We start from the raw sequence: 18816 nt of genomic DNA on the forward strand, positions 1-18816 counted from the left end.
ATACCTAAAGATCTACATGAATCTTGTTTATAAAAACTTATGAATCATAAAATTATTAGAGAAAGCATAAACCTTTTGATTCAATCCTTTTGTTTGGCCATTTTACCAGATGTGATAAACATAAGTGTATAATCTGGCCAAAACAAAATTCCATCAATCCCTTGTTGTGCCATTTTCGGCCAGATCTCCTAAAATCAGTCAACCCATCAATAAAATCGAAATTAAAATCATTCATTGCATATCCTTGACTATTAATATTTATTTTGTAACTATCAAAGTTTTAAAAACCTTTTATGATTTTTATAAATGCATAATCGATTTTATAAATGCTTGTTTGATTTTATTAAGTGCATATCTTTGACTGAAAATTATTTCTAAAGTTTTATAAGCCATAGTCTTGATATGTCATAAGGTAGAATAAAATCTGGTTGAAATCGTTTGATCATATTGTTAATTAAACCAACCATGAACTGATTTTATATCATACTGAATTTTGATCACATAGTTTGCTAGTTAAAATAAAACTTGATCTAGTTTCATCCTTGAACCTGATTCTATGATTAAATTATGAACTGATCATTTGCATACCTGATAGTATCATTTAGTAAATCATTAGATCGAACTTGAATCATCCATGAACTGACCTTTGCATGCATCCAACTATCATATTGTTAAAACTGGACATAGGTATCACATAATTGAAACCAAATCATACATGTTCGCATAGCTTTAGCAATGATGATACTAGTGCGTCTGAAGTGGTTCATGTTGTTTGCATCTAAATGATTCACACTGTTTGCATATAGTTAGACAAAATCGGTTTCCATTTAAAATTTAGTACATTTGCTTTATTCAAAATTATAAACCAAGTTTTAACCGATTTTGAAAATCTACTTTGGTTTACAAATATCTTGAACATTATAAAAGTTATTTGTCTTGTCCATGATGCATTTTAAATCCATCCATATTGATTGACAAATTTTTTTATCTTAATGCATATAAAATATTTTCTGAAAATAAAATGCATAATAAATCATCAATCTCCTTGGCATATAAATTCAAATACTGAATTATATTATGAATCCTTACTCCTTTATGGATATTTGATTCAGATGTCGAAAATCAACAACCTTGAATATGCTTCCCTCAATCTCTCCGGAGATAATTACCTCCAATGGGAGCTTGATACCAAAATCCTCTTAAGGTCCAGAAACCTTGGTGATACTATCACTGAAGGCACTGAGCCATCAGACAAGGATAATTACAAGGCACTTGTTGTCATTCGCCATCACCTTGCTGAAGGTCTCAAGGACCAGTATCTCACAATTGAGAATCCTCTGGAACTTTGGACAGAGTTGAAAACCAGATTTAATCATCAGAAAACTGTGATATTGCCAAAAGCCCTTTATGATTGGAGAAACCTGAGAATCCAAGACTATAAGTCTGTGGAAGAGTATAACTCGGCTTTGTTCAAAATAGTCTCAAAGTTGAAACTTTGTGGTGAGACTATTACTGATGCTGATATGTTGGAGAAAACATTCTCCACATTCCACACCAGCAATGTTGTGCTTCAGCAACAGTACCGAGAGAAGGGTTTCTCCACTTATGCTGCCTTAATCTCTTGTTTGTTGCTAGCTGAGCAAAACAATGAGTTGCTCATGATGAACAGTGAGCTAAGGCCTCCTGGTGCTAAAGCATTGCCTGAGGCACATGCGGCCGTAGAGCCAAAAGATGAGACTCCAAGAGAGTCATACTGTGGTCGCATGAGAGGCCGTGGTAGATGGCAAGGTCGTAACCGTGGGTTTCAACCACGTGGCCGTGGATTTCAACCACGAGACCATCTTGGTCGCAGCCGAGGCCGAGGCTACAGCCGAGGTCATCAAGCTAACCGTGGGTATAAGTCCGACTTCAAAACCCATGGCTCGAGCTCGACCAAATCTGCTTGCTATCGTTGTGGGATGACCAATCATTGGGCTAATAAATGCAAAACTCCCCAACACCTTGTTAAGCTCTACCAGGAGAGCATAAAGGGCAAGAACTCTGAGGCAAATTTGGTCCATTATGATAATGAGAATGATCTGGACCATGAGGATGATCAAGCCCATGGCAGAGATGGTCATGAGGATTTTGAGACTTCAGACCTCCTTACAAGTGCCTGAATATGAAGATTTCGATATCATTTTGCTTTTGTCTTTGCATTTTGAATTCTTTATTTGGCTTTATGTTCTATGACTTTGGCAATTCTATTTATGAAATAAATTTTTTACTTTATATATATGCCTTATACAAAGTCGAAATTATTAAGAACATAAAACAAAGCCATTAAAAACATACTCTAAACCTTAAGTAATATCTAAGGTGTTGACTCTTGTCTATTTTTCAGAAATGAAAGAAGACAAGAACCAGCTAGTAGTGGATAGTGGATCAAGTCACACTATATTAAAAGACAAAAGATATTTTGTTAACCTCATTTTAAAGAGTGCCAATATCAATACTATAGCAGGCACGACCAGCCTTATTGAAGGCCATGGCCCGGCCCACTTAGTGATGCCTAAAGGCACGCATTTAGAAATTTCTAATGCATTATATTCTCCTAAATCAAAGAGAAATCTGTTAAGTTTCAAAGACATTCGCATGAATGATCTACATGTTGAAACTAGGGGCGAGGGAAAGAAAGAATTCCTCTTGATTTATGAAAATGCCCAAGGCCATAAGAAAGTCCTAGAGACTATCCCTGCTATATCAATAGGCCTCTATTGTGCCAATATAAAATCGAGTGAGGCTAACACTTCAATTCCTAATGAGTTCAGAGAAGCCTTTAAACAATGGCATGAAAGGCTTGGCCATCCTGGCAGATCCATGATGCGCAAAATAATCTCGAGCTCAACTGGCCATTCCTTGAAAGATAGGATAACTATCCCTATGAGCATTACATGTATTCCATGCTCACAAGGAAAATTAATAATAAGGCCATCACCTGGAAAGGTGAGTAAGGAAACATTAAATTTTCTGGAAAGAATACATGGTGACATATGTGGACCAATACACCCACCTTGTGGGACATTTCGATATTTTATGGTCCTCATTGACGCATCGACCAGATGGTCGCATGTTTGTCTATTATCATCTAGAAACTTAGCATTGGCAAGACTATTGGCACAGATCATAAGACTGCGAGCCCATTTTCCAGATTTTCCACTAAAGACTATACGTCTTGACAATGCAAGTGAATTCAGTTCCCAAGCTTTTAATGATTACTGTATGTCCATGGGGGTAAGTGTGGAACACTCCGTGGCACATGTACATACACAGAATGGATTGGCCGAATCCTTCATTAAAAGAATCCAGTTGATTGCTCGACCATTACTCATGAGGTCGAAGCTACCAGTATCAGCTTGGGGACATGCGGTATTACATGCTGCTGAATTAATACGCATAAGGCCATCCAGTGAACATAAATATTCTCCATCCCAATTACTCTCGGGTCATGAGCCAGACGTATCCCATATCAAAACATTTGGATGTTCTGTGTACGTCCCTATTGCACCACCACAGAGAACAAAAATGGGACCTCAAAGGAGGATGGGAATATATGTTGGTTTTGATTCTCCAACCATTATTAAATATCTTGAGCCTACTACTGGAGATTTATTTAAGGCCAGATATGCTGATTGTCATTTTGATGAATCAGAGTACCCAACATTAGGGGGAGAAAATAACAAGCTGGGAAAAGAAATTGTATGGAATCAAACATCCTTATCATGGCAAGATCCTCGGACTCAATCATGTGATTTAGAGGTCCAGAAAATAATTCATATGCAAAAGCTAGCTAATCAATTGCCTGATTCCTTTGCTGACCCGAAAAGAGTGACTAAGTCCTATATACCAGCTTGTAATGCACCAATAAGTATTGATGTCCAAGATGGACACAATCAAGTGGCTACAGAGTCTAAAGCACGTCTTAAGCGTGGTAGACCAATTGGTTCCAAAGATAAAAGACCTCGGAAACTAAAGAAAGGTGCAAAAAAAACCGAGGTCATAGATTGTCCAGACAAGGCCGAAATGGCCATGCCTAAGGTACCAACCAATGAGACTCGGGACGCCGAGCCTCATGGTACTGAAGGTGCTAATGATGAGATCTCAATTAATTATTTAATGTCTGGGACAAGATGGAACCGGAAAGATGTCGACATCAATGATATATTTGCATACCAAGTAGCGCTTGATGTTATGGACTTAGATGAGGATCATGAACCCACGTCTATACTAGAGTGCACTCAAAGATCAGATTGGCTCAAATGGAAAGAAGCCATAAACGTGGAGTTAGAATCATTTAAGAAAAGGAATGTCTTTGGATCGATTATCCGGACACCTTATAATGTTAAACCAGTGGGATATAAGTGGGTATTTGTGAGGAAAAGAAATGAACATGGTGAAATTGTAAGATACAAAGCACGGCTTGTTGCACAAGGATTCTCACAAATACCAGGCATCGATTATGAGGAGACATACTCCCCTGTGGTGGATGCAACTACATTTCGATTTTTAATAAGTCTGGCCATCAAAGAAAATTTGGATATGCGGTTAATGGATGTTGTAACCGCATACCTTTATGGTCCACTGGATAACGAAATATATATGAGATTACCAGAGGGTGTTGAGCTCAAAGCTAATAAAGGTTCTCGAGAAGAACACTGCATAAGGCTGAACAAATCCTTATATGGACTTAAGCAAAGTGGTCGAATGTGGTATAATCGCTTAAGCGAATACCTTGCCAAAGTTGGCTATAAGAACGACCCTATCAGTCCATGTATCTTTATAAAGAAGTTTGCAAACAATGGATTTGTTATCATAGCAGTGTATGTTGATGATTTGAACATCATTGGAACCCCTGGGGAAATCGCCCAAACAGTTGAATATCTCAAGAAAGAGTTTGAAATGAAAGACCTAGGTAAAACTAAAGTCTGTTTGGGGTTACAACTTGAGTACATAAAAGAAGGAATCCTTGTGCATCAAAAGGCATATACTGAAAAAGTACTCAAGAGATTTAACATGGACCAGGCTCACCCATTGACCAGCCCAATGGTCGTGAGGTCCCTTGGAGTGGACACTGACCCATTCCGTCCTAAGGACGAGAATGAGAATGTCCTGGGTCCAGAAGTGCCTTACCTCAGTGCCATAGGAGCGTTACTGTATTTGGCTAGCCACACTAGACCAGATATATGTTTTGCCGTGAGTCTCCTAGCCCGTTTTAGTTCATGTCCGACCCAGAGGCACTGGAATGGAATTAAACATATCCTACGTTACCTTCAAGGAACTAAGGATTTGGGTCTATTTTATACCAATGAAACCAAAGATGGTTTAGTAGGCTTTGCTGATGCAGGCTACTTATCTGATCCACACCATGCTCGGTCCCAAACCGGATATGTGTTCACTCATGGTGGTACTGCAATATCATGGCGTTCCATGAAACAAACTATAGCAGCCACATCATCAAATCACTCAGAAATCTTAGCCATGCATGAGGCAAGTCGTGAGTGTGTATGGTTGAGGTCTATGACTCAACACATCCGATCAGATAGTGGAATGGTCGAGGACAATGGTCCGACCATCATATATGAGGATAATGCAGCCTGCATTGCTCAACTCAAAGATGGGTATATCAAAGGTGACCGAACCAAACATATACTACCCAAGTTCTTCTTCACACATGAGTTGCAGAAAGCCAAGGAGGTCAGCGTTACTCAAATCCGGTCAAGTGAGAACTCAGCCGACCTCTTCACCAAGCCACTTCCCACCAGCACATTCAGGAAGCTTACGCAGCAGATTGGCATGCGAAGACTCAAGGACCTTCAGTGATGTCCAAATCAGGGGGAGTAATGTGTGTTGTACTCTTTTTCCTGTCCTTGGTTTCCCTTTTTACCACATTGGGTTTTGGGTTTTCCGGGAGAGGTTTTAACGAGGCAACGTTAGCGCATTACAAGCCCGATATGGTTATGGCATCTAAGGGGGAGTGTTATAAATCCATGATATGGATATGTGGATTGCCATTAACCATCAAGGAGGTTTACATCCGACCAGACTATCCGGTCAGTCTACACCCGTCTCCGGTCCGTCTCATCCGACCAAGACTAGTCAAGATGAAGACTCATTCAACCGGAGCATTTATGAGCTTTGACCAAGACTATATCTTTGTGGTCAATATGTAATAAATGTGTAGATTCTCTTCTTTGTTGTAAACCCTTGGAACCTCCACTATATATTGACAGTGGGAGCTAATGAGAAAGACACAACTTTCACAACAACACTTCTCTCGTATTTCTAACAAACACTAAAATATCTATTTACACAATATCAGATATAAACATATAAACAACAAACACACACAGATCTTAGATTCTTAATCACCATTTGTGTTAATCCACGACTTGATATGATTAACTCATATATATATCTCCTTCGGAGTCATTTTTAAAAGGAAAAACTTTAATATATTCGTAACCGTAAGTATATCTATTGTAACACGTTATTTCCTTCATGTGGCTATTGTTTCTTTGATTTTGGATTAATTAATTTTTGTTTTATCTCTTGGCTTTACGAAATTTATAAGGTTCTATACTTCTCTATGCCGTCTTCAACCGCAGAGCTGCTCGTGAACCTTTATCCCTTATTGTATCTATTGGCAACCCCGTGAACTCCATGCAACGTCAACGCAAATTACCTTAATGTCCTTCCCTTCCATTGTCTACTTTAGAGCATCATTATCGCCGGAAACGATTCACAGTTTCTTAGGAAATTTTTTTTCTCTTTTTTTTGTCTAAAAAAAAGTGCAAGAAACACTCCAAAATTGGTTCTTAATTCATAGTTTATGGGGACATTGGCTAAAAACAACCTAAATATTCAAGTCAAACCTAAAAGTGTACTCCACTTTCAGTCAAATGCAAAGCCAATCTAAAGGGATAGTGAAAGTACTATTTAACCCTTATGACCAAACAAAAAAACAGAAATATATTTTACATTTTTATCCTTCGGAAGTCTACACGTAATAAAAGAAGTCTACATATATATAGACTTCCTACGAAGTCTACTTTATAGACTTATTTTGGAGTCTACACTGTAATTTGATCTAATAATTTAATTTTGAAAATGTATAAAAATAATTATTGTGATATTTTTAACTACTCATCAATATAATGGATAATATGAAGTAAATAAATTAAAATTTCATATAATTGAACAATTTTGAAGAATATATACTAATTTGGTTATCATGTGTTAGACAATGTTCATAGTTTAGAAACAAAAGGTTCTAACATGTTATGTCTTATTAGATTTCTAAGCGTTAGATTTTAGATTGAGATTTTTTTTGTTTTATTACTTAAATTTATATATTAATGATTAGTAGTTTATATTTTGTATATTTGGATATTTGAACCAATAATTGAGATTTTTTTTATTACCAAGCAAACATTTAGGGTTTGTGATTTGTGATTTAGGGTTTAGTAGACTTACAATAAAGTCTACTTCACTATAGACGGCTTTTTCAGTCTACTTTAATCGGTATTACAAAAAAAAAATATTTTAAAATTAAATTTTGTTATTTAAGATAAAAATATGTTATGTCATTTTATATTTTAACTATTAAAATAAAGAAATAAATTTAATAAATTATATATTAAAATTAATAAAACAATAACTTATTAAAGGAATGAAGAAAAAAATCATAAAAAGGTTACATATTATATTTTAAATAATAAAGATAAGAAAAATAAAATTCTAGTAGACTTATAAATATGTCTACTAAACCGTAAATATTTTAACCTAACCAGATTTTAACCAAAATCATTTAACTTAACCAAAATTAAACCATAAAAGTTTAACCTAACCGGATGTAGTACCCAACATATAAATACATTTTATTTTGTGAAATTTGGTAAAAACACAAAACCTAGCGCCGTTGCGGCTCTCTCTTCCTTCTTCTCCCACTCGCCGTCCTCTCCGAATCACCATCACCACCGTCCTTGTTCATCTCTCAGCCATCTCCACCTCGTCACTACCGTTCCTCTACTCCTATTGTAATATCTCTTTCTTTACCTCTCTCTCTCTCTCTCTCTCTCTCTCTCTCTATTTGCTCGGGTATTTCCTTACAATCCAATGTAAGCACCTCTTGTCCGATTACTTTTCAGCAAGAGTCTCGGGAGTGAGGACAGTGGTGAGCCGGAGATGAGTAGCGGCGGTGAGGAGACAGAGCTTAACTTCGACTTCCATGGAGTTCTTCCGTGTGTTCGAACTCGAGGGATGAGATTGAGTTGGATTCAAAGGTAAGTCTCTTACCCTCTTTCTGAGATTCAGTTTCATTTCTGATTCATTGTAATTGATTATGGAGGAAACGAAGACGCGGTGCGACGGAGGGTGGGGTCGTGTCCATGAGCTTGAAGTGTCCTGAGTGAATATAGCTGCTGAACCACATTTTCCAAAACTGTAAAAACTTCTTCTTCGTGTAACATGATTAAATACCTTCTATTCTATAGTTTTCTACTGTCTTTTGCTCCTTGGTTCGTGTAATATGATTTTATTAATGACTGTGCCTTGTACATTTCTGTTTGCAGGTACGTTAAGGCTTGGGCATTGATGAATAACTGCCACAAACCAGCTGAGGACGACATTGTAAGTGTATCAATTGTCTCGATCTATTGTTATTTTGTTGTGTCTGGACTCTGGTTTCTTAATGATTGTATCTCAGTTGGTTTCTTTATATATTTTGGTCAGAAGTGTTTCAGATTTTTATTGACTGTGAAGGTGACTTCTTATGCAAACTAATTCACATGTTTGATTCACATAAAGTCTCTGTCTGTCAAAGATTAAATCTAGAGTTTATGCTAATTGAACATGTTAAGGATTACTTTAAGAGAATCAAAGAGAATGGGTTCATCGATGTTAGGAACATAAAAGTAAATTATTTTCATCTTTTTAATTTTGTGATTGTTACAGCCAAAGAACATGGAGTATGGCATGGGTTTAACTCCTTGTCCTTTTTGTGTTGTAGGAAAGTTTGAATATAGAGTAACCGAAGAGATTCAAAAGGATCGTCTCACAAACAATACTCATGAAGCATGTCTCCCAATTCATGAAAACTGTAGGTAAGCTCTGCAATCATCTTACTCTATAAGGGTTTGTCTCTTTGGTTTCAGTATGATGGCTGAACTAATGGTTCTTTCAAAAATTTCCAGGGTTTTAACAGCTCATGGGTCAAATACAATCGTGTATGTAACAGATGTTCATGTTGATATCAATACAATAACCGAGACACTGGGAGATCAGCAGTAGAGTTGTCTTTATATCGTCTTCTAAGCAGTAGAGTTTGTTATTGATGAAAACTGAGTTGTCTTGTTTTACTTAATCAGAAAAGCTCAAAAAAGATTTGAGTAAACTATTTTGTATCAGAACGATGTATTGTTGGTGTAACAAATTTGTGTAGTTTGTTTCTAGGAGATTTCTCTTATAATTTTATGTAAAAGAAGACTAATATTGAAGTCTACTCAGCATAAACTAGACTTGGTTAATACACTTGATGTTTTGTATTCGTCATTGACATTTTCAACATACACAAATTCAAAAATTAATATATCATTATGTCTTGGATAACTTGATCAAGTTCTTGCATTGCAATCATTTGTGGCACTCATAGGAGTATCAACGCAACTTTAACACATAAGACAACTCCAAAGCAATAAGACATCTCATAAGTTCAACACAGTTACCCAAACTCTCACAAATAGTCTTTCACCAGCTATTCTCTGTAAATGAACTATTTTCTGTAAAAAATACGGTTTACATAATTAGCGAACAAATATTTCATGCTTGATAAAATCATAAACGTAGACTTACAAATACGTCTACAATTATTAGCTAACAAAATAGTCAAATCAAATGTATTATACTTTCGTAACTATAACAGATTTTTTTTTCAAAATCACTCAAACCCATTAGGATTATTTAACACACACTGTCAAACAAAAAAATCTTAAAAAAACTGAATGAATAATACACAAATTCACTTTTAATATATTTTTCTATGTAGACACCATATTCAGTCTAAGGAGATGTAGACGTTCTTTTCAGTTTACTAGTGTGGACTGTCAAATATGTCTACTTTTTGGGTTAATTTTTGCAATTGCAAATTTTACGAGTTACTTTTTATATTTGAAAAAAAATTGTGATTTCATAAAAGTAGACTCCATTTTCAGTCTACACTTTAAACAGGTTAGTTTTTGCTATTGACCAGAATTCACTTAGGATTTGACTTTCAGAATTAGACTTCATATGCAGTCTGCATGTTTGAATTTTTTTGAAAGAGGTTAGTTTTGCAATTGACCATGTTTGACTTTCAACGAGTAGATTGAAATGAACATCTACAAGTGTGAAGACTTCACATGAAGTCTCTTTCAAATCCGACGGGTTAGTTTTGCATTTGACCAAAATAAAAAAGTAGATTTTACATGCAGTCTACATTTTTTTTCTAATATTAGAAGACTGCATATGAAGTCTACAATTTAATAAATTTTTGAAATATTTTTAAACTTTTTTGTCAAACACAAAATGAACTTATTCAACGAAATCAAAGTTTTGGTCAAATGCAAAACTGACCTTTTGTAGACTTCTCGGGCAGTCTACATTTTGTAGACATCCGGTGAAGTCTATTTTGAAAAGTCAAAAGTTTGGTCAAATGCAAAATTAACCTCTTTTGCGTAGACGTTTTAGTAAGTCTACCTAAATTTTTGTTTTTGTTGCCAAAGGTGAAGACGTAGACTGCTAGGAAAGTCTCTGTTACCAAAAAATTTATTTTGGTCAATTGCAAAACTGACTTGTGCATTGACAAGTAGACTGCATCGTAAGTCTACACATAGGCGTAGACATACAAAACAGTCTACTATCGCGACACAGATCTGAAAAATGACGAAAACCATGTAAATAGTTACCTTTTCCGGTATAAAGCTCATTTCCAACCTTTTCAACCGTCCAAACTCCAAACATAAGAAAAAAAAACACTTTTGACGATTTACTAATGAAGAAACTCGAAAATATGAAGTTTGTGATTATGAAAATGAAAGTTATGAGAGATTTTTAGATGGAAATGTAGAGCAAATGAAAGGAAATGAAGATTTATTGGTTTAGAATGAGAGATAAGTGGTTGAAAATTAAATTTTAGAGCTTTAAGAGTTCAAAAATGGTGGTTCATGGTGGTTGAAAAAATTGATGATGATGACATTATTGTAAATAAGAAGAAATTGTTAGAATATATTTGGTTTTTTGTTAATTTTGAAATTAATAAAAAAATAAATTATAACGGCAATTTTGTAAATAATTCAAAAACATAAGGATAGTATGGAAAATTCATTGATGAATAGTAATGACAAAAAAGGGGTTGGTTTTAGGTTTGACTTGAAAAAAATGGGTTGGTTTTGAAAAACACCATAGTTTATGTGACCGTTTTTTATAGGTTTTGTGGGGCCCACGCAATAAAAACCCACTAAAGACAGCATTAACAGAAGATTTTAGCTGGGTTCTTAGGTAAAAAGGTGTGTGTGGGCCCCACCATTTTTTTTTAAACCGCCTCTTATAGTTACCAATTAAGAGGCGATTGTTGGTGAGTTCTTGTACTGTTCGCGGGTCTCACTGACACTTGGTGACCTACGATTGGTTAGTTTTTAATTTTTAATTTTTTAAAAAAATAGATAAAAAATAATAATAAGAACCCCAAATAGGGTTTTAGGGTTAATGGTGCTTTAAGAGCCCCACTAACAACCCCCAATAATGGTGGCCTTATAATTTGTTTTGCATTTTTATATATTTTCAGGGTCTCCTAAATCCTAATACTATTTTCGTTTTGTTGTTCTAATTTCCTAAGGCAGAGAACATAAAAATAATAGAGAAATTAGGCTGCGTATGCACCGCAGAAAACGAAATTAGAGAAATGCCCAAACATATGCACCGCAGAAAACGAAATTAGAGAAATGCCCAAACACTGGTCACGGCACTGTGGGCTTTTAAATATTCCATCTTTGCCCCTCTGTACCTATCTACCTACGAAGTCCTATAAGTGATATATATCTTGTGTGAGAAAGTAACCGATCTCACACGCCTTGTTACTGTGCCCACAGGCCTAATAAGCTACGAAGAGTACAGAAGATGAAAGAGCTAATTTCTCAGAACATAAAAACTGCATATATAAAACATAAAGGCAGCAGTTTTAGATCCTCAAACGCTGTCACCAGGAGGGTAGTGAAGAAAACCTTTCATTATCGACCAAGGTAATTCCATCGTGTTCTTTATTATGTACATATTGGTTGGATCTTGATTATGTATGTAAGGGGAACTAACCCTATTTTTGTCTTCTCAGATGACTGAATTGAACCTACCCGAGAGAATCTTCGCACGTGGTGAAGAACCTGCTGGAGAAAGGGTTAACACATACCATAAACCCAAAAGAATTGAATCCATTCTCGAAGCTCTTGATCCTGAGGAGGTAAGGTTCCTTCGTAACTCACCATTTGGAAAGTTAATTGCTCTTGACGAAAACCCATCATTTTCAGGGAAGCTTTGGTCAATACGTAATCGTCCGCAGGCTTAGAGTGAGGAAAAAGTATGAGATCTGGTTTCTTTTTGGTGGAAATCCTTATTAGGATGTCATTGCAGGAGTTTGCATTTGTGACGGGGCTTAAGTGTGGGAGGATTCCCATATGTCTGAAGAGGAAGGTTGCCAGGTATGTATTTGACTTGGTATTCTTAGGTAAAGACAGTAACACCTAGGAAGCTTGTGATGTATACTCTGTTCTGGACATTCCACATAAATAGACTTAGTTCATGATAACCTCTCAAAGCCCCGCATGCACCTGTTAACTAATTCGTTTAAAGAGAATAGTAACACTGAATATGGAGTCATAAATGTTATCATAATTATTAGATCTTTATATAGTTAAGATAGCCGCTAATGGTATTTGTTAAGTTCCTTCATAAATTCTTTACTGAACCTAGTATTGTTAGGTCGAGGTCATTTCAATGCTACAAGAGCCAAACTATGGGGGAAACTGATTTTGGCTGGGATGATGAGGTAGAAGACGACCTTGTTGACAATATGGTACGTCTTACATATATTTAAGAAGTCCATGTTTGCAGGTGGGACTACAGCGAGCGATCTGTCTCGTATGAAGCTTGAGAAGAAACAAAAAGACAAATGAAGCCAAGGAGAAAAAGGAAAGAGAACCGCAGGTCGACCCAACAGAGCCCAAGGTCGTAGAAGCGGTTGACACAAACCAACTTGCCCAAATGGTTGGAGATATTGTCAATCAGAAAATTGAAAATGTTGCTGACAGAATCTCTCAGCAAGGCGACAAAATAGGGGAGATGCTTGTAAAGGCTATAGAAGAACAACGCCTGAAGATGCAGGGTGAAGTCATTGAAAGCATTTTGATTTTTTTTTAGAAAGTCAAAACTCCAATGTTGTGTTCGGAGAACAACTCCATTGCGAAGGTCCACAGTTTGGTAAAGACGCCTCTCAAGAAAAGTTTAATGATTAATACCTCACCTCCCTGGCCTCCTATTGTTCCCCCAGCGCTCCCATTGATGAAGCCGATAATGTGATTAATAAGTTGATATCAGATATTGGAAAGTCCACTAGACCCCAGCAGGTACCTGTCTGAAAACTATATTCATCGTATCTTTTCATTATCTGCTAACATGTTTTATAGCAGACAATCCTCACAAAAATCCTTAACCAGCCTGTTGGCAACGGAGACGCAGCCGTAGCACGCAAGAAAATGGTTAACATATTCATATGAAGGCGCTAAATTTAAATTTCCAGCTTGTACGAGCACTAGCTAACAAAAAACCTTTGTAACATTAGCAGGCGAACAATATGGTAGAGGAGGAAGGGTTACACAACATCACTGCGCATGGAACCACCACCAGCCCACTTACCAAACATATGGACGAGTCATCTGGGGATAACCCTGTAAAGATATTATTGTTATACTATTTTGTTAAACAATTAATAGTTCGTAACGTTTATACTGGTCAGATGGATGAGTTAAAACTTCCCGACGAAAATTCGTTTTTACTCATCGAAATTCCATCATTTTCACTCGGACTATCGCAGGAGGAAATGCATGTGCAAAATGATTATGAAGTTACTCTACCCCCACTGTGCATAGAGGCGATGGACAGTACAACACAGTTCTCGAGGACCCATGCGAGACTAGAAAGAGCAAGAGAAATAGAAACATTCCGCCTATATTCAATGACTACCACTGTGATCCCAAGATCAAAGTGTTTTCAGGTCAAAACACCGACTATGTTGACGAAGCATACTTTTCTCTCCGAGATAAGTTGGGGAAGAACAAGTAAGGTCTTCATTGTGTGTGGTAGTCGTTGCAATAACTTAGTTGTGGTCTCACTAACCTTGATAAACTTTTCAGGACTCTCACGGTTGCAAACGGTATTCGGGAATCAAGCGAGGATTTGTGTAATATCGCCAAAGGTACATTCAAATTTTTCAAGTAACGCCGCCGGTGTTATTTATAGTTGTAGCGTATCTAAACTGTAGTGTTCCTGTTAACCACCATAAGATGTTATCTAGCTTATGGTATACCTGTTAACTTATAGTTTACCTGTTAAACCTTCGAAGTGACATTTTTATCATAATAAACCTCCAACGACGTTTTCCAGTTTATAGGCGACCGATACTGTTTATTTTACAGATTAAAATGATGAGATGTCGGTTTTTTTTTCTTAAAAATAAAAAATAAAAAATAAAAAATAAAAAAAAACAGAAAAATTTGAATGAAATTAGAAAAAATTATAAAAATTATAAAAAATTCAAAAACAAAATTAAAAAAAAAATTAAAATTTCAAAAACATAAAAATTAAAATTTCAAACTTAAAAATAAATAAAAATTTAAAAACGAAAATAAAATTTTAAAATTTCTAAAATAAAATCTAAAATATTTTTTTTAAAAAATTGAAATTTTTCTTTATTTAATTGTATTTATATATTTAGAGCATAAGAGTCTTTTGCATCTTTAATGAAATATTTTTGGTCATTTTCTTTCTTAGAAAATCTTTTTGGGACACAACTCAATATAATCTATTTGAGAGAACTATTAGCCATGCGTGTGGTCACCATCAATTAACATGGGGTGAAATTGGCGGCCCCCGAGATGCTTTCTACGAAGTGTACTTAGGTGCTAGTCGGGCTATATAAGGTGTCTGGATATTCGGATTATCAAAAAAAAAAAAGTTTTTGATGGTAGCAAGTTTTGATATATTGCTTTTGATGGTGGCAAGTTATGATATTGACAGTCACTTTAATTGGATGGAATTTTAAAATAAATATAATTTTTTTGGTTAAATATTTACACTTTTTTTTACAACTTTAATTTTTAAGTTTGAATTTTTAATTTTAGATCTTATTTTAGAATTTTTTTAAAAAAAATTAACATGTATTTTTTTAAATTTGACATTTTAATTTTTTGATTTTATTTTTGAATTTTTTGAATTTTAATATTTTATTTTTAAGTTTGAAATTTTAATTTTTATGTTTTTGAATTTTTTAGATTTTTTTAAAAAAATTTGTTTTGAATTTTTTACAATCTTTTTCAATTTCATTCGATTTTTTCTGTATTTTTATTTATTTTTTTATATAAAAAAAACGACACGTCATCATTTTGACCTGTAAAATGAACAGTACCGGTCGTCTATGAACAGAAAAATATTTTGGGAGGTTTATTATGATAAAAATGTCAAATTGGAGGTTTAAGGTGTTAGTTAAAGTGCTAGAAAGTGATATTCTCGGTGTTTAAAATGTGATTTTCCCGATTCTTTTTCAGTGCGAAATGTTAATTCTTCGTGTGGTTAGGTGGTGTGTGTCTCTGACTTTTATGTAGAGAAATCGATTTTGCCCATCATTGGTGGATAGGCCTCCAGTGGATTAGTCGGTCGGGTATTCTCCTGCCAGACACCCTTGGTTAATTAAAAAAAAAAATTAACCTTATCTGATAAAACATGCTAAATTCACATAATCCAAATTGTGTTACACTCGGTTAATGTGGGGGCAGGTGCATGTAGAATCACCATTACCAAGGGTGGATACATGTTTGTTACAGCAGACCCATAAATAGTTTAAAGAGTAGAAAAAGCCCACCAAAGACATAGAGTGAAAAAGAAGCCCATAACATATGGCTCGTTTAGTAAAAGAGGAGAAGGAAAGGCCCGGCCCATTAACGTACCAAAACCTATAAAAAGGGATTGAGCTACGACGACGCTACGCCATGACGAGGGTTGAGCTGAAAGAACGAATCGATCTCACCGAGAAGGAACAGAAAATGTTCGACCTGCTCCTCGATGCCCTCCGCGAAAATAACTGCGACACACGACTTCGCGTCGCAGGTGGTTGGTACTTTTACCTCTTTCACTTCTCTAACGTTTCCTGTTTTCAATGCCTTACGATGATGCCATCTCCAAACACATTTTTTTTTTCGAACACTCTTTCACTTCGCTTTGCAGCTTCTGGGAAAAGACTGAAGATATTGACATCGCCATTGACAACATGACAGGAAGTAGATTTCTTGAAAAGTTCCAGAACTATTTTTCTCGTAAAGTAGGAGAAAAGGTGAACGTCCATATTATTAAAAGTGTTGAGGATTCATCCTGTGATCTTGGCTTTAATCAATACTCATCACAAGCCTAAACGAATCTAATCAATCATGAATCAAGCATAAAGAAATAACACAAGAGATTTTGGTAACCGTGTTCACCTCCCTCCTCTAATGTGGAGAAAGAGCTATACTCACCGGGAGAGAAACGGTCTCTCAACCGTACACTATAAACGTTGTGATTACAGTGTATATCACCGGAGGTTTCTCTCCTCTTCTCCCCCTCTCTCGTTTACATCTAATCCGAATTACAACAAGTATAATAGAGGAAGAAGATCAAGCTCTGAGCTTAGATAAACCGAAAATCTCATCTCTCTCTAGCTCACTCTCATCTCTCGCTCTTGCTCTCTTTCTGTTACGATCATCACGATGAAGACGATGAGTTGAAATAGGCCTGAGCATTTTAACCTGGACCCGAAGACCCGAACCGGAACCTATCCAAAAATACCCGACCCGGAACCGGACCAAAAATTTACAAGTACCTTTTAGGTCTAAATTTTTTTTACCCGAAAGAACCGAAACCGAAAAGGAACCGAACCGAATAGACCCGGACCCAAAAAAACCGATCCGAATAGACCCGATCCGATAAGAACTGATTTGTAACCGATTTAAAAACATGTATATCTAAAACTATGATGTTTTTGTGTTCTATTTTATTATTTAGTTGAAATATCTTTTGTTAATAACATTTGTTATTATTTTTTAACATTTTTAAAGTAATATAAAACTTTAAAATGTAAAATTTAGAGTTTAAAATGTTTTATTTTAATTATTAATAGTTTCATTTAAGTTGTTTTGTAAAATTTTAGATATATATGACAAATATTCAACTAAAGTTGATGTAATTGGATATATCATGTCATTTTCAGATCCTAAATACCCGAACCCGACCCGGACCCGATATGGACCCGAAAAATTACAGGTATTTTATGAGTATTTTAATTATAGATCTGAACCGACCCGGACCCGAGAAGAACCGACCCGAACCCGAACCGAAAATTTCTAAGTACCTACTAGGTCTAAATATTTAAGACCCGAAAAGACTCGGACCCGAAAGAAACCAGCCCGAACCCGACCCGAAAGGAACCGGCCCGAACCCGACCCGAAGACCCGAACGCGCAGACCTAACTTGAAACCCAGAAAATATCCAGCTGAAGATAATGACAACTCACGTGCTCCTCATGTGCATATCATTAAGTTTAGTAAAAGTAAAACCTTCTGCTGGACGAAGATTCTTTCTTTCGGTCAGCATATTCGAACCTTCTGTTTGACTTAGAAGCTTAGGAGATTGATGACATAATCCGGAACCTGAGAAATCCAAACATTTGGAGACCGGGAAGATGCGTCTCTATGACCAGTGGATAGATTTTGAACAGTTGAGAAAGGAAGAACCTGACGAGAATAGTCGTATTCCTACAAAAGTGGTACTTCTCCTTGCTTCTTCATCTTTGATTCTCCAATGCATTAACCCAACTTGTCTTTTAAGTTTCTTTTTTTTGTCTGCATAGTATTTTGGAACACCAGAAGAGGATGCTTATAGGAGAGACTTAACTATAAATAGGCACGTACTCTCAATCTTTATCTGTATAACCTAATGAATCTGCGTATCACTTAACGCTACAATCTTTCTCTCTTGTCTTATATATATTTCTGACAGCTTATTCTACAATATTCACACTGGCTTAGTAGAAGATCTTACAGGAAGAGGTTAGTTTGTGTGCATCCTAATGTTTCATGTGATGTTCAAACTAGTATTTTTTACGAGGACTGATGCAATGGCAGGCATTGATGACCTCAAGTCTGGAAGAACCACCACTCCGTCGCCTGCTAAAACTATTTTCCTGGAGGATCCCTTGCGAGTTCGTCGGGCCATTCGCTTCGGTATTTGTGTTCCTTTCCTTTGTTATTATGTTTCTTCAGTCTTGGCTAACCGATTGCCATATGTTATGGTTACAAAGTTTGGCTTTACTCTGGACGAAGAGCTGAAAGATGCTGCTTCAAGTGAGGAAATCAGAGTAGCACTTGAAAGAAAAATTTGCAGGGAGCGGATCGGAAACGAAGTAAGGATTTGTACTACTTTCATTATGCATTTAGCTGAGATTATGTT

The 18816-nt window shown here is 36.0% G+C and overlaps 1 protein-coding gene across 1 annotated transcript; it reads left to right on the plus strand.

Annotated features, from left to right (window-relative positions):
* Window positions 1-13592: 13592 nt before the first annotated feature.
* On the plus strand, window positions 13593-18270 carry LOC106357928. The gene is made up of 6 exons (XM_048757968.1): window positions 13593-13688; window positions 13749-13820; window positions 13907-14399; window positions 14475-14536; window positions 17579-18133; window positions 18218-18270. Exons 2-5 carry the CDS (start codon window positions 13818-13820, stop codon window positions 17738-17740), a joined length of 720 nt encoding a protein of 239 aa, XP_048613925.1. The 5' UTR covers window positions 13593-13688; window positions 13749-13817; the 3' UTR covers window positions 17741-18133; window positions 18218-18270.
* The last annotated feature ends 546 nt before the right edge of the window (window positions 18271-18816 follow it).

This window comes from Brassica napus, chromosome C5 (genome assembly GCF_020379485.1).
Source record: "Brassica napus cultivar Da-Ae chromosome C5, Da-Ae, whole genome shotgun sequence".
Taxonomy (NCBI): Eukaryota; Viridiplantae; Streptophyta; class Magnoliopsida; order Brassicales; family Brassicaceae; genus Brassica; species Brassica napus.